This window comes from Parambassis ranga, chromosome 8 (genome assembly GCF_900634625.1).
Source record: "Parambassis ranga chromosome 8, fParRan2.1, whole genome shotgun sequence".
Classification (NCBI taxonomy): Eukaryota; Metazoa; Chordata; class Actinopteri; family Ambassidae; genus Parambassis; species Parambassis ranga.
In genome coordinates this window covers 7,126,532-7,149,518 of record NC_041029.1, presented here as the reverse complement: position 1 = coordinate 7,149,518, position 22,987 = coordinate 7,126,532, and the positions used below count along the sequence as shown (strand labels likewise).

Here is a 22,987-nt window from a genome sequence, read left to right as displayed (position 1 = left end):
CAAGATGCGATCACATTACAACACACATCAATAGAGAGTTGTGTGACTGTATTGGGAATCAATAGTTAGCAGATGTTGACATATTGGAGCTGCCATACTTCATGAACCCCCCTGCAGCTCAGGTGGTGTTTGGATCAAGAAGAACTCTGGCTTAGCGCTGGAGTGTGGATGACATGCAGAGTTTGGGTGAAATCTCGCGGTGTTTCTGTGTAAATGATGAATATTACTGCTCTCTGTCGTCAGGGATATTTCCACTTCCATCAATTTTACACCACTGGAAGCAAATGTGTCTGCGCGCTCCCGTGCTACTCGTGTGTCAGGAGCGCGCAACTGCAGCAGATGAGAGCGCGTGGAGGGCGGGGGGGTAGCGTGAATGTTCCCAGTCACTTCTCATCCCACTAATTTAGCAGAAGGGGAGGAGAGAGAGAGAGAGAGGTAGAGAGAGCTTGGCGGTGTATTGGTGAGCGGGGGGACCGTGAGGCAGGCAGACCGTCTCAGCCTCTGCAGTATCTGACCTGAAAAAACAAAACCACCGCCGCCGCCGCTACTACTGCTGCTGCTGCTGAGAAAACCTACAGCACCCAAACGCACCGGGCCGGGCGGGTTTTCCTCCTCCAGGTGTGTGAGGAGAAAAAAAAACTCGTCGATCATTCATCTTCCTGAGATCTCACGGTGAAGCAGCTGCCGGTGATTAAGGCACGCACGGTCACCTCGCGTAGAAACCGACGGGTAGCTGCAGAGACGCACGGCGCGGAGGAGAAGCTCTGTTTGGGGTGCATATTGTCGGTTATTCCGCCCAAGGAGCTTGCGCTCCGTGACGGAGCTCGCTGTTTACGCGGCGGCTGCTGCCTGCGAGGAAGAGTGGGAGGAGGAGGCGCTGAGAGCCGCCGTCACAGTGAGCGGGTTTGTTGGAGATTTTTGCCAAAGGATTGGCGTCGTGGTGATACAAAGACGACAGAGAAGCGCTGTCTACCGCTCACCTCCACCACCTCCCTCCTCCTCCTCCTCCTCCACCAATGGGTTAGAATCCGGTTGTTCTTCCAGATCAGCCTGCAGAGCATCGGAGGGTCCGCTCACACCTGCGCACACCTGCCCACCCCGACCTGCAGGGGCTGTATGATGTAGGAGCCAGCTGCCCACCAGCTCTGCATCCCGTAATCCCACGCACCAGTGTACCACTCACTCTGCCCCTCACCTCACACCCAGCGTCCCATCATGCCGGCGGGGATGAAACCGCTGGAGAAGTTCCTGAAGAAGCAGACCACGGCCCTTACCCGGGCCGGGGGCTTCGTCGGCGGGGTGGCGGACAAGGCCAGCGGTGGAACCGGGGCGTCCCGCCGGAGGGCCAGTCTGTCCCGGGTCGTACCTTTCTTCAGAGAGACGTCACCGGAGAGCGGCCAGGCTCGGGAGGTGTTCAGGTGAGACGTGTGTGAACCCGGACAGAGCAGAGTATGTGCGCCACATGGGTCCTGGGTTAGGATCAGTTTATTTAGGGCGTCTTCAGGATTAAAAATGAGCCGTTTAATCTGAGCTGTCACATTCCCCACAAGTTGCTGTGATGATACCCAGCGGGCCTCCTCTGCTCAGCTCTGTTTTTCTGAAGTTTCATTTCGCAGCATCACACATTCATACATCAAAGACGGAGGTCATGGTAAAAGACAAGATAGGCCTATACCATTGATTGACTGACTGATCAGAGGTGGATGTAGAGTCTTCTCCTGTATCATAAAAGAAATCTGTCCTCAATCCTCAATACTCTTTATTTCATTAACATGTATACTAGCTTCTGTTCCTATTGACACAATTTAACACTTTATTTTATTAACATCTCCTGTTTGTTGTGCACTTTTTTCCTGACAAAACAAGGTAATGCTAACAAAATAAATTGAAACTCTGTTTTTTGATGCCTCCTGCAGCCCAGATAGTGAAGACCCCCCCTCCTGGCCTTCAGCTACAGGGCCTGGTCTGGTCACGATCCCCAGCAGCGCGAATGGCTCCTGCTCTGGCTCTGGGTCCGGTTCTGGTTCTGGAGGAGGCGATGTCCGCAGTCCCTCTCTGTCCAGTGACGAGCAGAGCTCTGAGGCCAGCCTGGTCACAGAGACCAGCAGCAGCGGGGGAGGAGGAGGAGGAGGAGGAGGAGGGACACCTCTTCTTCCTGACACACCGGACAACCTGACCCTCGCCGTGCTGGACAGCGTGGCAGGAAAACGCTTGGGACAGTGCACAGGTAAGGATGAACTCACTGTGATTGGCTGCCAGCTGAATCCGGAGATGGATGGATTCTGATGGTAAAAAGGCTTCATGAAGACTTCCAACATAAATAAATATATATAAATATATTTGGTATGTAAGCAGTGGATAGATGCTGCTACCAGACTCAGGGGGGTAACTTGGCAACTGAGGATTGAATGAGGAAATAAGATTATTTTATTCTCGGTCACGGCTCCACAGCTTCATGCGTGATGCTGAAAACATGTCGCATGCAGGAGAGGAGTACCAATCTGACGTTTTTGCTTTAGTCCTGGAGACTCGACGGGTTCTCTGAGAGAAAATCTGCTGTCACATCCAGATCCAGGTTCAGATCAGAAAGGAGTTCATATTCATCCCTTCTCCTGCAGGAGGATTTTCATTTTACAGTTCACATCACACAGACTGCAGCCTCCGCTCTCAGTGTGTGTGTGTGTGAGAGAGAAAGAGAGAGAGATCCAGTGGTTACATAATCACTGCCGTCCTCTTTCAGAAAGGCAGCCTGCTTATTACAGCTGAAGTGGCTGTGCATGCATGCGTATGTGTTCCTGCAGGAATGTTTGCCTGCATGCCTCTGTGTATTTAGGTGTGTGTTTGCAGCAGAGCTCTGATTGCTGCTGTTGGAGGCTGCAGCGTGTACATTATATGCATTTCCTCCCACAAATCTCCTTAATGCTTAATGAAATATTTAAAACAACGCCATTAGAAAAAGTGAGAAAATTAAACAAATTTATCCAGTATAGATGTACAAATAAAATTAGGTCTTCTCCAAACGTCTACAGATCTGAGCTGTAGTGGTTTTAAGGGTCTGAAATGAAACTGTTCTGCCATTAAAGGCACAGTTCAACACTTATAGCACAAAACAACATTTTGCCCTCGGTAACCTCTCCTTTACCTCAAAGGTTAAATCGATGTTAGCGTGTCTAGTTTATCTTCAGCCTCTCTGTCCTGCAGGGCGACAGAGACCGAGGACAAACCAGTCCTGAGAGAACAGCTGATGTTTTGGGTGTATTTTATTTTTTTTCTGCTCTTGTCCCAGTCATGAATAATTTGGAGCTTCCTGCTGGTTCAACAAACCCCCACAAAGGACTCATCAGCAGCAGCACACTGTGTGTTTGTGTAGTTTTGGCTGCCGCGCTGCACCTCTCTGTTAATAAGCAGCTAAGAGTTTGTCTCTGAGAAGCTGCAGAACCGTGATGTGATGAGTTTTTATTTTCCACCGAGGCCGACAAACGATTCATTTGTTCACATAAATTAACACATGAGCTCTTCAAAGTGTTACTAATGACATGAGAGTCTCTGAAGGGCTTCCAGCATCAGGCCTGTCATACAGCGCACACCTCATTATTCAAAAAAATCATATAAAATGACAGAATAAATATGTTCAGACAAAAATATTGTATGATAAGCAAATTAGTTTCACAAAAATATATTTAATATAATAAATAAAATACTGTTTGGTCATTTACATTTTTAAACAATCCTGAATACTATAAAAAGACACAGTCACACTGAGCATGTGGCCTTCAGTTCTTGTCATTGTTGGAACCCCTGACGTGTTTGTGCGCTGGGGATTTATGCAGCAGAAAAGACATAAATCTGTGATCAGCTGTGCAGCTGCTGTCATCACAGCAGACTGTCCAGTTTTAATTGAATGACTCTATGCTGATAAATTACAGATTATCACCTGGAATGTAGCGTCTGAACCTGCTGTCCTGTTAAACGCTGTGTTCGTGCTTCAGACTCCAAAAAGGAGAGAAAAGTCACTGCTCTGTCGTTCAAAACCTACATCAGGGAGAATCACACACACACCCATGAATCATTTCAAAGGCTCATCTTCAGTCGAACAGAAATTAGAGCAGACATTTTGCTGTCTGACCTGGTCACCTGCACACCAGTTTGTTTTCATGTGTCAGTCTGTGGATAGCTGCCTGTGTAGCTTGATTGTTTCCTGCTCCTCTGCTCCTTCAGCAGCCCGGATGGGACACGTAGTCACAGAGATGTGTGGATTCCAGTGAACAGAAGGAATTAGTTTTTGTTTTGTTTTTTCCTGAGGAGCTGCTGATTTGTGATGAGTGTTACAGGAACAAATAAAAAGCGAGGGAAGCTGCAGTCCAAAGGTCTGTGATTAGTGTTTGTTCTCGGAGCAGATTAGTTTTCAGTTTGTACCAGTCACCGTGGACGGAGCTTAATGTAGCAGAGAAAAGAATTAAAGCAGCACAGCTGATGCCGGGTCAACCCGTCTGAACTAAAATGTCTCCAGGAGCTCCGCGGGATTTTGATGTCGAGCCTCCTTCTGTCTCATGATAGAGCGTAGTCCTTTGCTCACTGACTGACATTAAAGGACTACAAATATGGAGAAGTGTCATTTCGTGGACTATAGAAGTTCAGCTCCACCAAGCTGTTATGTGTTTTGTTCATCGCTGTATTAACATTATTCACAGGGAAAGTGTGCATTGATGATGAACCAGTTCATTAAACCTGGTCATTAAAAACTGAATTAGAAGAGATGCTTTGTCCTGCGATCTAGATCCACGTTATCGCCATGTGATGCACTTTTGTCTCTGCAGCCTGAAAATTACACTGCTTCATATTTAATTACTGCAGAGGCTGAGCCTGTTGATCCTCTTCTGTCAGTATGACCCACATCCAGCTTTTATTTTAGCTCCGACTGTCTGCGTCAACACTCGCACAAAGTTTGTTCTGTCAGTCTGTGCCGCCAATCAGCTTTTAATGACACGATGGATTCCCACCTGTCTGGTTCTACCTGCTTGTGTTTGGAGCGCCTCTCTCTCTGTCTCTCTCTCCCTGTCTTCTCTATCTGTCTTCCAAAACTGCCTTTTAGTGACATGAAACTTTGGATCAGTGTTGAGCAGATAAAGATATGAAGATGTGATATTTACAAATGTCATAATGATGGGCTCACTTATTAAGACTGACACAGGAAATCCTTCATATTCAAATGTTTTGATTTTTGAAAACAATTCTTTGACCTCAATGAAGATAGAAAATGAGATTTGTGCATTATTTATCAGTAGTTTGGTGACGTTTTTGTCTCTTGTCTTTTTTTTCTGCGTATTGGATTAAAAAACTTCCACTGTAACTGAAGGAGCCTGAGCAGAGTTTAGTAGTCAAAGGTCACTGTGATCGTTCTCGTCAGGAATTAATGTAAAATTATGTCTCACTTCCTCCTCCTGGATGAGCACCATTACAGGTCTCGTTCCTCGGTTTTGCTGATGTTGAGCTTGTTGTTGCACCGTGTGGTGAAGGATTCTCAAGCAGCTTTTGCAGTGTCTCTTTTTTTTCCCTCATGATTTCTTATTTGGTTTGCAGAAGTTTATTCTGGACGTCACAGACAGGAAGTGTGAATCACAGTGGATCTGAAAGGATGTGTTTCATGTCTGTGTGTTCAGATTGGAATTATGACTCAAGGAAGAAGTGTGATGTGATTTGTCTTTTGTTTTGGGATAAAAGCTAAAATATGGATCCAAGTGTTTAAGCCTGCATCTGTATTATTATCCAGAATTCACCTCAGACAGATAATGACTACACACCACTATTTACCCCGTCTCATGGTGGGCATTACTTTGGTTAACAAAAGAGTCGTTGTCAATTGTCACGTTGTGTGACACTGTTATAGTCTCACATTCAGTGTACAGGAAATGGTGTGTGTGTGTGTTATTCTGTGCAGTCTAAGTTAGTGAAGTAGATCTAGATAATCCTGGTTCAAGGTTCAGTGTTACTTCATACTCACAGAGTAATGACTTTGTGTGTGTGAGAATTTAGAAAATAATTAGCACGTACTTGTGTGTGTGTGTGTGTGTGTGAGCCATGTAGCTGCAGTTCATTACGACCTCACAGCCTGTGATTGGCTCCTTGAGCTGCTGCCCTCCTAACATTGTTGCCTTAATAACACAACCGAATGATCAGAGATGAAAACAGCCTTGAAATACACCCGCTGAGCGACTCTAGCATGAGGTTCAGCTGCAGCTGGAAGCTGGATTTTAAAAAAACCAAACAAAAAAAAACACTTTGGGATAGCTTGTTGCTATGGGCGGCATCTGTCTCCAGCCCCATAATATTATCACAGTGTGTGTAAACAGCTGCCTCTCAGGTAAAACAGAAGGACGATAAGTTTCCTGACAGTTTCATAAAAGAGGAACCTGCCAAAAAATCTTACATAACACACACACACAGGCGTGTAGAGACAGGCTGGTGTTCAGGTGAGGCCGCATTATGCTGTGAAGCACAATGTCAATAAGATTTCCATTGAAGGAGCGCTTCATGTTCAGTCGTGTGTCAGATTGTCGTTCTGGGAATTGTTCTACATCTGTGTGTACTGCTCTGTTGGACTGTGCGGTCACTTTTTGTCAGCTTTGTGTTTGTCTCCAATATATTAACACACCTTCTAGGCGTTTTATTGTGAGCAGAGAAGGAAGGTTAGTATTAACATTAAGCCAAGAGCCTCAGTACTATGTCAACCTTGATATGAAAGCCCATTTTTGGTCAGACCTTCGAACACGAGTGAACCTAATGAAATACAAGTCTCACTCTCAAACTTCTTGTCTTTGACGTTCAGCCTGCTGTGTAAAAGTTTGTCGACAGAAGTGAAGATAGGGTTTGATATGATGATTGTCTATTTTAATTGGCTCTGTAGGTTTGATTTCTGGAGCCACTTTAAGACCAAAACACTGCAGAAGACGGAGAAATGGAAACGGAGTGAGAGGCTGCTCTGTGTGTGGGAGGATGATTTTTTTCTCTTTAGAAAAAGAAGTAAAAGAGCTGCCCACTCATTTACCTCTCTCTGGATGCTTTTACCCATACCTCCTCTTCCTCCTCCTCCTCCTCCTCCTCCTCATCTTTCCCGACCTCTCAGAGCTGCAGGTTTTCCTTGTTCCAGTTATGTTTGTAAAGATGTCTGTGCAGGAGTTTGTGTGTCTTATGAACATACATGTACTCTGTGTGTGTGAGAGCATGTGTGTGCGCGCACAGATACATAAGAGGCTCTTTAGCACCTGTTCACATAGCAACCAATTCTCAACAAGACATTTGGAGAAGAGGAGTAGGAGGCAGAGAGAGAGTGAGAGAGAGGGAGGGAGAGCGCCAGCAGAGGAGGTGGGAGGAAAAAACAAAGCGACTGAAATTAGAGGCTTCAGACTGAAGGCTGCAAAACATGCAAGAAAACCACCAACTTCTTCAGAAATATATAATATCATAGCGTTTTTATTATTAGGCAAGAAGCTAATTTTATTTCTTCCAGTGTGACACCAGGCTGCTGGGAGCTGGGAGTGTTCCTCAGCTTGCACTATGACCTATTTCTGCTTTATCTTAAGCAAGTGTGTGTGTGTGTGAGAGAGAAGGATCACTACTGACGCAGGTGTAACGATTATTAAGCACTAACAGTAACAATTTAGTATAAAGATGACATATTACTGATATAAAGTTGAACCGACAGTCTGTGCAGATCTGCAGTCTCCTGGATGTCTTCTTTTTTGTAGGGTTGTCCTGAAGTTTTAGTTTTTCTTTTTTGTACACTGGACACACATATAAGGCCAACTCTCATCTTAAATGTTATTGGTGTTTTTTTCTCCCTGTGATGGACTGGTGAACTGTCCGGGGTGTTCCCCGCCTCTCACCTGTAGATAGCTGGGTTGGCTTCAGCGACCCTGCACTGCAGGACCAAGTGGGTTCAGATGATGGATGGAAGCTACGCTCTAAAAGTATTTTTATTTAGTTCACACTTTCTTGTGTCTCATCTCTAAATTAAAACCAGTGAGACTCTGTTTCCTAGAGTCAAGGTCTTGGATAGTACTGCAGAGTCATAAAGTCGAGCTGTAAGCTGATTCTGTGGTGTCAGAACTGTCTTGCTGTGTCCCTGTAATCCATATTAACACATAACATTCTGTGTCAGCTTCTCTCTCTGCTCCAGCCTTCCTCTCTTCAGAGGTTGTGGGCGTTCTGTCCATCCCGTTTGGATTCAGCCGGTTCCTCTCCTCCTCCTCCACCTCCTCCCACGTTCACACTCTTTCACTCTGTTCTCGCCATCTCCTCTCTCTGCTCATCCTCAAGTGATTTTTCTTGCAGATTCAAAGAGCACATTTGTGTGTTTAGATTCATGGAAACATACAGTTTATCTTCTACATTGTGTTTAGAATATCCGTCCATGATTCACTGTGAGATGACAGAAAACAAGATACTTAGAATCTTCACATTTGTGTGTTTTCTTCAGCATCGTGGTGATCAGTGAACAGTGTGTGTGTGTGTGTGTGTGAACACTTGGCCTGTTGTCAGACTTCATAAGTTTTAATATTTATTTGACATTACAGAGAATATTTAGTCTGCTGCTTATACTCATTAGGATCATTACTCATCATCATTACACCCATGCTTACTGTGCATTGACACTTAAGCAGCAATGACTCGGATGCTGCTTCATGCCGTTGCTGTCATAGATGCTGCAGCGCCGATCATTGCTCATTAATATTTACTTTCAGTCACAGTTTAAATGTAAATATTGTACTTTTGAACACATTTGTCAATTGTAGAATAATTGTAAAATAGTCGTACTTTTAAGTAAGACTCAGAACCATGAAAAAGTACTATCGATTGTGGATCAGTAAATAAAGATTTATACATTTTGTTATCAATACTACACACACTCACGCATTGATTCCTCCTGTTTTGTCTCTTCAATGTTTCCTCTTCCTCTCTTACATTCCCCTCTTCATCCTCTCGCTGTCGACAACGTGGTGTCTCTATGGTAACCGCCTGCAGAGAGGTGGACCCCGACAAGACACGCCCACTGCAGCATGCATCTCTTTTACACACTCACACACTCACACTCACAGCAGCAGTATATTTTAGTAGATGTGACCACAGGTTTCGCCTGAGTCGTGCTGTTTCAGCATCTGAAATTACAGTTGTTGTGCAGCAGCTGCTCATCATCGCTTCCCCTCTCTGTGTGACTGTTTCAGCAGTACAGCTGCTCCATCTCTGTGTTAAAATAGAAAAGACAGCGCCACAGTCTCTGCATGGTTAAAGCTTTTATCTGAAAATTAGCCTATTTTTTTGTTTCATAAGAGACTGTAAAATCTGGTTTTAATTTACTGAAACAACCTTTTAAAGGCTAAATACATTCTGGTTAAAAACAAACAACAAATTATAAATTATTTTTTAATATAAATTAAATTAAGATTTTAGTGTGTGTGCTATATTCCATGTAAATTGCTCTGAGTGGAATCAGAGTGTTTCCAAAGTTGTGTGTGTGTGTGTGCAGGTGAGTTTGTATAAAACACTCTTCAGGTCAAACGCTCAGGCTGTTTGTGCAGCTTCTGTGAGAAGCTGATGTGTTATGTTCAGGGACAGTCTGTACAGCTAATCGCTCTGTGTTTGTGTCTCTGTGCAGAAACCCTCCTGGATGACTTCATGTTGACACATCCCATCTTCCTGACAGCCGACAGGCTCCAGCAAGTTCTGCTGCAGCAGTATCCTTCACTGTCTCATGCATAATTAACTTTATAAAATGTGTGTGTGTGTGTGTGTGTGTAATGCTTGTCCAGGTATTCGCCCCTGTTTTTGTCTGTTCACTCTGGTTATTGATGGTCGTATATAATCTGGTGTAATTCTCTGTGTGTGTGTGTGCTGCAGTTGGTGCAGTTGGTGAACCACTGTTTTATCTGCTGGGTTTGTCGGTGTGTTTGAGTCCTGTGGCTGGAGGGTGGTGTTTTCTCGTGTCTGCCTGCAGGCTGACACCGTCACAGCAGTTTTGGCTTAATGTTTTGTTTTCTTCTCCACCCTGTCTGTCAATCTGTCCTTCAAAGGAAGGAAAAGGAAGGTCCCTCCCAGGTTGAAATCCTCAATCTGACTATTTAGTGGAAAAAGTTAAAGCCTGAGTGGCAGATTTCCCTGAAATATCAGTGATATATATATATTTTTAACCCATTTATATATATATATTTTTAACCCATTAGATTTTAATAACTATCTATCTATCTGCTGTTGTTTTTTTAGCACTTCAAGTTTTTTCCGGTCCCTCAGGAGAAATTTGACATTATTGGCTCCTTCAGTTAGGAACAGATGAATCCTCAGGATGTTGTATTTATGTAATCGACATTACCGTGCTGCTTCTGGGAGCCTCATACTGTGACTGACTCTCACTGAGTTCAGATTGTTTACTTATTTACCTGCCCAATATATAGTGGTTGTTTTATAGAAGACTTATCTAATTCATAATTATTATGTCGTCACATACACCGAATGGCAGACATTCCATTTGGAGTCCATGGCCACAAATAATTTTACATCTTTAACTTATACTCTAATATACAACTTTATTTACAGCCGGCTTTGGCTGTACTGTATCCACCTGTACCCGGATGATTGGGACGGCAGCTTTAACTGCTATTATATACTCATCTTTGCAAATTAACATTACTGATGATGAGGCTGTGGCTCACACAGCGTCACTGAGACTCTGGTAGTCAGTGATTTTATGCTTCTGTGACTTGACCGGTTTACATACGAGAAACATTTAAAATATGTTTATACTGAAATGACATTTTCACTGTGTTTTACAGATTAAAGACAGAGAGAATATGTTCTAAATCCACTTGAACAAAAAGAAAGCTGTCAAGTCAAAGGAATTAATATCAGATGATTAGACGTTTAAAACCGCTGACTCTATTACAGCTTCTTAAGCTGTGTCGCTAAAGAGCCAAATAAATCAGTTTTGTTTCCGCCTGCGGTGACGGGCTGATCGTTGTCCACTTTAATGCTCACCCACAGAGAGAGATAAAGAGCAGAAAGCTGGAGGGAGGAGAGGAAGTAGAGCAGAGAGGGATGTGGGCGGAAGGAGAGCGGGAGGGACAGACGGAGAGCGAACCTCATCTTCGTCTTGTGCTGCTGTCCTCTGTCATCTTCTTTCTTTTAACAAATAGATGGATATCAGCATGAGACGTTGGAAGAGTGTTTTCCTGCAGGTTTATCAGAGGAGAGGGTGAACACCTGACCCCAGTGCTTGTTCAGGGCCTGTAAGCCAAATCCAAAGATGCAGACATCATACATACTGCAGCAAATTTTAATCCGCTTAGAAAAGTTCAATAGTTGACTTTTTCTTTCAGCTCTAAATGTTTACTGCCTCTGTGCATTATGGGAGCTGTTCCAAGTCTCAGAAGATGAATTCCCCCAAAAAACAGGGCAGAAAAACAAAAAAAGACATTCATCAGCCAATCAAAGAGTTAGAACAAGAAAAAAATGTGTGTGTGTCCAGAGACTGAGGCAGCTGTGTGTGTGTGTGTCTGCAGTGATATGTGGGTCATCATGGCGGCGTCTCTGAGCTGCTGCACTCTGAGGCTGAAACTGCTGATTATTTTCTCACATTTGTTGCAGACCCAAAAACGGCTTCATTGTGGTTTTGTTGTCATGACGACAATATCTGCAGTAAATGAAACATAAATGTTGTTTGCACAGACGTCGTGGCTATACAGCAAAGCTGCAGGCAAACAATACAAACACATTTCCTCCTTAACTGGACTTTTCCAGATTCACTCTGGTGGGAGATGAAGGAGGGAGGGTGGGGGAGGCGGAGAGGGAGAGGAGAGATGGAGGAGGAGGAGAGCGGGATGGAGAAATGGGGGGAGAGACAGAGGGAGCAATGGACGGAGCGGAGAGGAAGCAGGCGGTGTTGAATATGGCGTTTCGATACCTGGACACCTACAGAGAGCTGCTGCAGGAGGAGGGAGAGCGCAGCAACAGCTTTCCCAAGGTTACACACACACACACACACACACACACACACACAAAACGTATAAATAAAATATTCATCATACAAAATAATCACTGAACTCAACGTAACGCATCACAATCATACACACAATAGCTGGGTGTTACTTTCAGCTGTGCCTGTTAGTAAAATCGAAACAGAGGAAAGTCCGGTGCCAGTTCAGTCACGCAGGTTCTGATAGTGATCAGTTACCTAAAAAGCAGACCGCAGCAGGGAAACTCTGGGACCAGGTTCAGGGCCTGATGACTGCGTTAGACTGAAAGTGAAAGAAAAAGAGCGGGATTTCCCTTTAACAGATGATCATGTCTATGCAGGCTGGCAACTGTGTTTACACAGATAGTGTCGGCACCTGCCATACTGGAACAGGAAGACCACAATGTGCGTGCATGAACACATGTCCAACATTAATAAGCTCAGCTAACAAACAAAGGCCGTTTCATCATCAGGTCCCTTTCTGGTGTTCGCCCGAACGAATGTGTAGTTACTATGTTTTGGCAGTAGGGGGCAGGACATAGCTGAGTGGGTTTGTATTGTTTGCGGCCCCCTCCTAAATTTTGTAGACATTAATTTCCTGATGCTAATGTATGTGTGTTATATGTAGGAGCTGTACCTGTGTGCAGTTCAGGAGCTGTCTCGCTATCCTGAGCTAGTGGAGGACGTCCTTAAACTTCAGAGATGGACCGAGATTCTGCACTGCCCGTAAGGACACACACACGTATAATATTTGTCATGTAGCTTTATTTGCATTCTACATGTATTTACAATGTAAATGTTTGTTGTATTTTTCTGTTTCCGTGTGTGTCTGTGTGTTTTTGTAGTTCTGATGAGGAGAAAGAGAGCAGGAAGAAGCAGGTCCGCCCCCTATTCAGACACTTCAGACGCATCGACGCCTGTCTGCAGCCCAGAGAGGCCTTCAGAGGCTCCGACGAGAGTACGACACACACTGCTCACACACACACACACACACACTCGTGCATGGATAATCTGTAAGCACACACTCTGTTGAAATGGAAACACACCTGCAGCCTGTGGTCACAATATATACAAATCACAAACCGACACACCCCGTAGACACACAGCTTTCATCTGTTCAGAGGGCTGCTGGGGATCAGGAGGTGTTAGCTTAGCTTTGCACAAAGATGGGAGCAGTGAGTATCTGCTAGGCTAGCTCCATATTAGCTTTAATCAGTCCTGTAGAACCTCAGTTAGCAACTAACTAACTAACAAATCCTAGCTGAAACCTGTATTTGGTGACACCTGTTTGTAGATAGATACAATTTTTTTGTGCTAAGCTAGGCTAAACTCAACACAGTACCATTGATGTTGACTAGATGGTTCCCTTTCCTCACCCTGTTTGTGTGTCTTCGTGTGTGTCCAGTTTTCTGCAGGGTTTACACTCCCGACCATTCCTACGTCACCATCAGAAGTCGCTTGTCATGCAGGGTCGGAGAGATTCTGGCTCTGGTGAAAGAGAAGCTCCAGTACAGCGAGGATCAGCCCGTTCTGCCTGGAAACCTCATACTGGTGGCCGTCACGTCAGCTGGAGGTCAGAAATCACACACGTTCTCTTGCTGCTTCAGCCACAAACAGAGTTTATGTTATTAATGGATGTGTGTCGTGTCTTTAGAGAAAGCAGTGTTCCGCCCCAGTGACGAGGCCGTCTTCACCACGCTGGGAGTCAACACTCACCTGTTCGCCTGTGAACAGTCTGAACTTGACTCACTGGTGAGGAATTATTGGATGTAAAAATACGATGCAAAGTATAGTAAAAACAGAGTAAAATAAGTTCCACCAAAGGGTTGTAACAATGATTTGACTCAAATAGATGAAGGTCTCCTGCTGCATTGCCCCCTGTAGGCCTGGAGGAGTTATAATAATATCTACCGAGACCACATGTAGGCTGTAGTTTTTAATTAACTAATAATCTGATGACATAACTTTCTGCACCTTTAGCTTCCCCTTCCAGAGGAGATCCACTGGACACCAGGTGACAGTAAACTCCATGACATGTCTGCAGAAGAGGTAGCCAATCAGCTGGTGGTGTTTGACTGGGAGCTCTTCAGCTGTGTGCATGAGGTCAGTGAAAATCTGAAACTGTTAAACATAAAATGTTTTTTAAAACAGGCACAAACCCTGACGACGACGATGATGACGACGACAACTTTGTCTGAGTTTATAGCTCTGTGTGTGTTCCTTTGTTGGTGTCTCCTGCAGGTGGAGTTTGTGTGTTACGTGTTTCATGGAGAGCAGTCTCGCTGGCGCCCCCTCAATCTGGAGCTGGTACTGCAGCGCTGCAGCGAGGTGCAGCACTGGGTCGCCACAGAGATCCTGCAGTGTCAGTCGCTGCCTAAAAGGATCCAGCTGCTCCGCAAGTTCATCAAAATCGCAGCACTGTGAGTTCGACCCGCGCAAACGCAGTTTAAAACTTACCAGCGGGCTATTTTATAGCAGTTGAAACAGGAAGAAGATTTCTCGAATAGAATAAAACCAGTCGAGGTTGTCCCCTTAAGTCATGGTCTAAAAGTCTATCGTGTGTTTCAGCTGTAAGCAGCAGCAGGACCTGCTGTCGTTCCTGGCTGTGGTTCTGGGTCTGGATAACCCTGCCATCAGCAGACTAAGACTCACCTGGGAGGTACAGCACGACACTTGACACATTTAAATCAGCAGTGGAATAAAAACCGTTCTCCAATCAGTTTTAAAGTAGAAAGTAGATTCATATTGATTCCTGTTCTGTGTGTTCAGGGCCTCCCGGGGAAGTTCAGGAAGCAGTTTCAGCAGTTTGAAAGCACTGCGGTGAGAAAAGAATGATTCTTATTTTCAAACAGCAGCATTTGGGTCTGAGCAGGTTTATAATGATGAAGGTCGTGGGTCTTGTATTGTTTTGCAGGATCCCTCCAGGAATCACAAGTCCTACAGGGATCTGATCACCAGCCTGAAACCTCCACTGATCCCCTTCACACCTCTGCTGCTCAAAGGTGAGGCTGAATGCTCATGTTCAGTTGCTATATTCACATCTTAGAAGTCGTGTTTTCTGCTACTCTGACAGCTTCAGTTACATTATGGCCTCATTATCTTTAACTTTGAAATGTTTAAGGGTAAATAAAGAGCTATAGCCTCTAGATTTGTTGTCATATTTGTCTCAGAGAAACAGGAAAGGAGACCTCACTGAGACTCTGTGATCCAATCCTGGTTCATCAGTTCATTAATAGATCATTTATAAATCTCCATTTATTGGTCCTCTGAGACTCTGTTTGCCTCCAGCTGTGAAGCAGATGTGAAGCTGCTACAGTCACGTTAGCTTCTACTCACTAATTAGCACTTCTGGCTAATCAGCGTCTGTTAGTGTTAACCTGCTACAGACACACACACACACAGGTTCTGCCACTTCAAAGGCTCTGCTCTTCATCATTTAATTCCTCCTTCACTTGTTTTTTGTTTTTATTCATCTTCTCTTCAGCTGCTCTCATTTACCCCAGCAGGTCTGCATCTTTATCTCTCTCTGAGGCCCATTACTGACATAAAACATGACCGGAACCTGAACCTGATTCTGCCAGACACCTTAACCATCAGACAGATTTGTCCTTTGACCTGAACTAAACCTAGTTCTAACTTTTACCCTGAAAACCAAGTCTAACACACACACAAAGGGAGTGAGTGTGTCCGTGCAGCCTTAAGTTCACTGTTTCCATGGTAACACATCCATTGAGAGGACGATGGAAGCGAATCAAGAGGTTAAAAACAGGGAAAAAGGGATTAAAGCTGGTATTTGTAGAGGTTCCTGTGGCTCCCCCTGTGGTGAACATGGGGAAGCACAGAGGTGACTTTGTAATTAAAGGTGTGTTTTACCAGTACGTTGTGTTGATGAACTCACCACTACTGATGTCTGACGATGTAAGAACCTAAATGTCCACAGACATCTCATCAACAATAACCAGGTTGTCTCGCCTCTCTCTACCAGACTTGACATTTCTTCACGAAAGCTGCAAGACGTTCCATGGTGAACTTGTCAACTTTGAGAAGATGGTGAGTTTTTTGTGGTTCACGTAATAAAACATGCGCACACCAAGTTTCTACATCTGCTAAATAGCATGGAAATGAAACGTCTTTCAGCTGGATGCACTCTGCAACCTCATCAGTGGGGGGCACTAAATTCCACACACTGGTCCTTTAAGACCTGTAAGCTAAAATGTCAGTAAATCAATTAACCAGTACAGGTAATTGTTGCTTTAATAGCACAGCATGATAACGTAATAAGTATTGTCAAGTGTCCTGTCCACGTTTAGAACAGTGTCCTCCGTCTCATCCTCTGTTGTTTCCGCCTGCAGCATAAAGTGGCCGAGATGGTGAGGACCATCAGGCGATACAGGAGCACTCAGCTAGGTAACATACACTCATTTACACACACTCAGAAGCACACACTCGCCTGCTCTGAGCACGCTTCAGGCCTCAGGGTGAACATTAAAACATGTTGTGGTTTTACCTCCTGTGTGTCGGCTTGATGATGACCTTTGACCTTCGACCTTCACACTGTATGTTTCCACCAGACTGAAGGAGCTCCATGTTCCTGCAGCTTTGTATAATCCGACTGAAACCTCACAGTCGACAGGTTGATTAAGAAATGCTCTGACAGATAGAGGTCATTGTGAAATGCAGAAAAAAACAGAGAGAGCGCTGCAGATAATGTTTCAAAAACTTATAAAAGAAATTAAAATCAATGAAAACTCTTCCCAAAGGAACATGCCATTATTATTATGCTGACTTTGTCTCCACCTGGTGGCCACTTTCTGCCGATAAAGATATATATATATATATATATATATATATTTATCTATAATTATCATCAGTGTTTTCGTTCTGTTTTCTGGTAGCCATGGATACGGAGACGTCGCCTTCTCACCTGCAGACGAAGGCCTACGTCCGGCAGCTACAGGTGATCGACAACCAGAACCTGCTGTTCGATATGTCCTGCAAACTGGAGCCAAAGGACACATAGAGGGACAGGTGAATGGGCGATAGGTGGGCTGGAGAGAGGAGGAGGTTTCATGTGTTTGGAAACAATAAGCCGATTGATCAGGAACTCCAGGCAGAGAGAGAGAAACACAGAAGTCCTCCTCATCTGTTGAAACAACAAAGTACATTTTAATCCAAACCCAGCCAGCAGCCTCACACCTGCAGCTGTACTAGACTCTGGAAGATCTTCTTCAAACTGGACCATACATTCACCACGTCATGTTTTTTTGCAGCTTGTGGCGTCGCATCCAGCACCCCTGTGGTGCCAATCAGACCTGCAGAAACCAGGAAGGCGACACTGAATGTGTCAGCCCGAAGCTTCAGAGGCGATAACAAACTGTTCTTAACACACAGCAGAGACAGAAAGGGCGAGAAAACCCAGTTTTATTTCAGACACTTGTATAAGGTTCTAAATTGTACATACAATCTCAAAAAGTGACATTCAAAAGAAAATGTATTTATTATACATATCAGGTCCTACACATGACTTGAAATGCATAGAATAACATTTATAGTTAAAAAAGATATTCAATATTTAAAAAGATGATGATAATCAATTTTTTTCAAGAGCTTTTCCAAAGCAAAGTTTATTCAATAATTAAAAAATTATATATATTTATTTAAAAATAAATAATTCAGAACAATAAATGAATTTACTACAGAAGCAAAGGGCTTTGAAATCTGACCATAAATAAAACAAAATAATATCAAACTTAAAGTTTCAGGAATAAGCTTGATTTAGTGAAACACAGAAAGAAGTGGAAGCAGAGCAGCTTTTGATATGAGGGCAGACAGGCGCTCTGTGTTAAGAACTGATGCAGAACAGCTTCACATGCTGAAGTAGAGCAGCTGCAATCCTGTCTGCACTTCCTCCTTTCCCTCCTCCTCCTCCTCCTCAACCAATCAGACTGCAGACAATCTGACCAACAACTGCTGAATGCTAACACACACCATGGAGGAATTCTGTTCAGCTTCCTTTGTGCCACAAAGAGAAACGAGAAAATGTGAGACATGCACCACTCGCAGCCTGCCGTGTGTGAGATGCAGCGCTTCCTGCCACCTAGAGATGCGTCTGACACTCGCTGCTCATCTTTTTCAAAGTTTTTGAAAGATGTCATGACCTTCCTCTGCTGTGGTTTACTGATGACGACTGGAGATTCAGCTCCACCTGCTGTTCATGCAACAAACAGCTGTCCTGCTGAGATACGGGCTCAGATGTCAGGGAGCCTGAACCCTGCATCGCTTAACAAAGGATCCTACTTCATCAAGAAACACTCCAGCGCCAGTTAGAAGACGTTGGCCTTTCTCACAGATTCATGTTGTTTTATTGATGAACATTGTTTACACTGAAAATAAGGCAGCTGCAACACTTGCTGCGGTTATGAAGTATTATCATGGTCATGGTGTTTCGGCCTGGAGGAGCAGAATTAGCTGACTGGAAACTGACTGACTGCCATCCCACAGTGAGCAGCTGTCTGGCTTTCTCCAGGTGGAGTTAGTGTTCCAGGAAATCCATCATTTTCTACAATAGGCAGCAGTGGGTCTAAATCCACCAGTTTGTGCATAAAGTCCTTCAAACTGCCAGCAGGTGTAAGGAGGGACGCTTTGGAAAAGTCTTGAGAAGGAGAGCCGCCATAACATTCTGCAGTCCTGCAGAAATATCCAAAATAATCCAGTTACAGTGACTAGCTGTAAATATTAAACCTCACATGAGGACTACAAGCTGCTGCTGCTGCGACGACTCCAGGAGGGTCCAGACGCCGAGTCCCTCCAGGAACAGAAACTAAAGGGACAGTTTTTCCTGCAGGGGACACCAGACAAAATCCAGACGAGTTTCCACTGGTCTGTATTTCATATATTTTTCCTTCAAAGAACACATGAAATAATGGACAGACAGAACCACCACGCCGGTCTGAAGCGTCCTGGGTGGTGGTGTTTACATCAGTGGTAAGGGCTGACCTCTGATCTGTGGTTTGTATTAGCTGCCATAATCCACACAGAGATGTTTCTGTCCCTCCGTGTCCCTCTGTCACTTTACACAGAGATTCAAAAGATGCATTCACTGTCAGTCTCTCAGATGTGTGGGGAATTGGTCGCGGTGCGTTCATGGACTCACACTGTTTGATGGTCTGGACACTGTGTAGATGCTGGTTTTCTACTGAACGACATCTGAAGAGGCTTCAGTCTGTTCTGCGTTGTGTTAACGGGACTTTGATGACGGACATTAAACGTCTCACAGTATTTTATGATATAAGAGTTCATATATTAAAGGACCATACCGCTGTTTTTTTTTAATTTACATTTCTGCCATGCTGTGTTGCTGTGGTGTGAGTTCATCTATAGAAAAATCAATTTGCAAAGACCATACTAAGATTAATATATTACTGAGTTTGAGTCTTATTTTCAATCTGTGCATACATATAGTATAAACATGTGTTTTCAGGTCTGTGCAGGTTGATTTTTAAGATAAACTGATTGCAAGGTAGACAGAGCTTTTTGTGTTATGCTTGAGTACAGAGGCTAAAATGTGGGAAAAAAAACACAGGTATGGTCCTTTAAAAAGTGGCTCCACATGGTCACAAGCTGATCAGCTGTGTTGGCATGACAACATACCAGGTACCTACATACCAGACAGGTGACACAAAGGAGGAAAGTCTTTGAGTTCTAACTGCTGTCACATCTGAAGACTATTGATTGGTTTTTAAGGAAGGACCCGATCACCCACCCACTATAAAGCTGCCCCCTCCTCCCGAGTGGTCGGTTTCGAGGTCCAAGGCAATAACAGGAGGAGCGACAGGAAGCTGGTTGGTCAACTTCTTGCATCAACAAAGCACTTTTGCCAAACCTCAGGGCTCAGAGACACAGAGAGGTTTTGTTTACTCTTTATTCTTAAGTAAAGTTCAGTTCAGTTGAGTCCAGTTGTGTTTGATCGATTGGTTCTGTGTTTGTACAGCTGATCACACTTCAGTCATATTTACTATAATAATAGAAACTTACACAGTTGTTGTTTTTTTATGCTGTGATCACCACCAGGTCTGAGTGCAGCTCCTCCACACTCAAACTTCATTTAACGTCAGCAGGATTTTGAGCAGCGAATCAAAGAGACAGTCAGTCCAGGAAGGTGGCTCACAGTTACCTGAAGAGCTTCACTCCAAAATTAAATTAATTAATTATGACTTTTTTTTAAAGATCTGATGCAAGTCTGAGTTAAATGACTCGCCCTGAACACTCTGATCTGTTCTAGGAAAAAAAAGGCAAAATGTTTTCTGTAATATAACAAAAGCTCATTCTGAGATACAAGTTTAATTTAATGAGACAGAATTGAATCATGTTTATAAATATTTAATGTGTTTTTCTTTTTTGAAGCTCTTCAGTTCAGATGTTGGTAAAAATGATGTGCTGTAAATGGTTTGAAATCCGTGGTCTTTACTCAGCTCTGGTGGCCGGTGAGACGCTGTCATTCTACATCTGTACCATAACATCCTATAAAGCTCAGTGAGGCCGATCCCGTCCAGAAACAACAGCCGGACATGTCCAACACCAGGACATATGGCACCTCTGTTCAGTATTTACGTCTCCTTCTTTTACCACTTCTGTAAAATGAGCTTAGAAGCATGGACATGCTTACTAAAGGAGCAGTCTGCCAATGTTCTCCAAATAGTCAAGGCAGGAGCTTTGAAAAGATTCAGATGGTGAGGTTGTTTGTTTCTGGATGGGACAGAACATTTAAAACGTCTCCGCTTTGACAAAACCTTTCATCTGATGTGTGGGTGAGATTTGAGAAAAGTTTAAAGCTCTATAAAACACTTTAAGAATATCAATGAAGATGAGAGTAAGACCTCAACGACATTTTCTCAGCTGGAATATAAACTCATGTTTAAACTCCAGGTTGGAGATGACACTCCAAAAGTCAAGATTTAATATCAGAGTTCGAAAGAACTCCTAACACGTCCACTTGGAGCTCTTGGGACTCTGCTGATGGTCCTGGTTTTGTCGAGGCAGAGGCGTTTGCGGCGCTCTGCTCGAGTACGAAGCGTGAAACCCAGCGAAGATCACTTCTAGATCATCACTAGTCTGCCAGTGGCTCTCTCAGGACCACTTCCTGGGTGTCAGGCGCTGCATTATGGATCCCACGGTAGTGGTGGGCAGAAGCAGAGTCCCTGAACCCCAGCTGTCCAAACATAAGCTACAGTCTGTTCTGACCTCACGCCCTGAAGCAAACCTCCTGCAAAGCTTCTGCCCAAGATTCTGTGGGGATCCATGATTTTGAGAGGTGGGCAGCCTCTTGGGTCGAGGTTGTCCACTTTGTCGCCTGTGTTGAAAACACTGAAAACAATTAAAATTGTGTACATACTGAAACACTGTAAATAGGCAAATACTAATGGAGACTCTATTTTATGTATGAGAGGAGAGAGAGAGGGGCGCTAACTCAAGGAGAAACATTTGATTTGGTGTTTTTTATTTGTGAGAGAAAGACGACAACAGAAAGAGACAGAATAATGAATTTATGACAGTTTATGAATTGTACAGTTAAATCTTTAGTTTGATTGCTCTGTTGTTTTCTATCTAAAGCTTGGGGTTGTTTCTGTTTGTTTTTTTTGTACAGGTGGTTGTTTACATCAATAGAGTCCTTATTTCTGTGAGCGTCAGACAGACGTCATGATTGGAGCAGAGGTCTGGCAGGGGGGCGGGGCCTCCACAGCTGGTATAACGCAAAAAAAACATGTATTAATGTAATTTTATTTAAATAAAGCCAGCCTAATGAAAAAATCAGTGTTTTTAGTTTAGTTCGATATAATTTCATATCCACTGTAATTTATTCATTCTTAAGAGTTACAGTATTTTGATAAAAAGAAGAAAGACAAATGTTAAAAGCTAGAGGCAGGACAGATGTAGATGTTTAAAGGCTGATATTGATGATTATTTTGATAGTTATTGATTATCAATTAAGTTAGTAAAAGGGCCATTTGAAAGTCGGTCGCCTCCTGCAGGCTTCTGCTCCTTCTGTCACACTGCAGACACTGAAATAAAACCTCTGGACATCAACAACGTGGCTGCTTCATTCACTTCCTGTACCTGCTTAGTAGCACTTGCAGCATGCAGACGTTTAGTTGCATTCACCACTGTGAACTTGTAGGATTACAGATCAGTTTAGCATGCTTTATATGGAAGTCTTTGTTTGGTTGTAAAGGTTGTGGGAAAGAACCGCCTGAACTTAAGTTTCACACCTAGGAGCCTCTGAAAATGGATGTAAAGAGTTCCATAGACGATGACAGAGTGCAGAGTCTAAGGATCAGCCTAATGTCCTCTTTGTGTGGGATTCATGCAGGAAACGCAGTCTGTAAGAGGAGAGGCCACACAGCTGTGGGTCAGCAGGTCTGTGGTCCAAATGTATTACAATATAGGGGTGTTCAAGTCTGGAGAATGTGCACGATCAGGGGGTGTGTGCTTTAATTTCAGCTGATAGGGTCCTTGTTTGACACCCCCCCCCCCACAGGACTGCACTCTGGACCAGCGTCCCCCCCGGGAGGAGGACCAGGACCGTTTCCATCCCTGATTAGGAGAAGGTTTATATTTAGGGTCAAATTTGGGGGAAGGGTGAAGGTTGGAGCTTCAGATTAAAGACTGGGTACAGTAGAGAGTGTTGGAGTGTTTGCATGATGGCAGCAGTGAGCTTTAGTCTGATTTCAGTTGTTATATAACAGGTGAAGGATGAGACAGTCACCGCCACTTACATAATACATTACACCTGTTCACCTTCAGGACAGGGCAGGAAGTTGGTTTTATTGTCAGCAGAAGAGAAATGCCCACAGTCTGTAAACCATAAATAAAGCAGAGTGCTAATGCTAAATAGTGTTAGCATGTTAAATTCTCCATTTTATGTGAATGCATTACACATTAATTCACCAGATTTTGGGGTTTGTTATCTCAGTTTATTAGCATCATATT

The 22,987-nt window shown here is 43.9% G+C and overlaps 1 protein-coding gene across 1 annotated transcript; it reads left to right on the top strand.

Annotated features, from left to right (window-relative positions):
• Positions 1–433: 433 nt before the first annotated feature.
• Positions 434–22,126, top strand: rapgefl1 (Rap guanine nucleotide exchange factor (GEF)-like 1). The gene is made up of 16 exons (XM_028412426.1): positions 434–1,418; positions 1,917–2,227; positions 9,653–9,743; positions 11,842–12,010; positions 12,630–12,727; positions 12,847–12,959; positions 13,407–13,574; positions 13,656–13,753; positions 13,982–14,104; positions 14,243–14,421; positions 14,570–14,660; positions 14,771–14,821; positions 14,916–15,003; positions 15,987–16,051; positions 16,354–16,408; positions 16,897–22,126. The coding sequence occupies exons 1-16, from the start codon at positions 1,216–1,218 to the stop codon at positions 17,019–17,021; spliced, it is 2,028 nt and encodes a 675-aa protein (XP_028268227.1). The 5' UTR covers positions 434–1,215; the 3' UTR covers positions 17,022–22,126.
• Positions 22,127–22,987: the final 861 nt, after the last annotated feature.

Coding starts and splice junctions, on each gene's coding strand:
- rapgefl1 (XM_028412426.1), top strand. CDS start 1,216: ATGCCGGCGGGGATGAAACCGCTGGAGAAGTTCCTGAAGAAGCAGACC. Junction 12,011..12,629: donor GCAGCAACAGCTTTCCCAAG/GTTACACACACA, acceptor TGTTATATGTAG/GAGCTGTACCTGTGTGCAGT. Junction 15,004..15,986: donor CACACCTCTGCTGCTCAAAG/GTGAGGCTGAAT, acceptor TCTCTCTACCAG/ACTTGACATTTCTTCACGAA.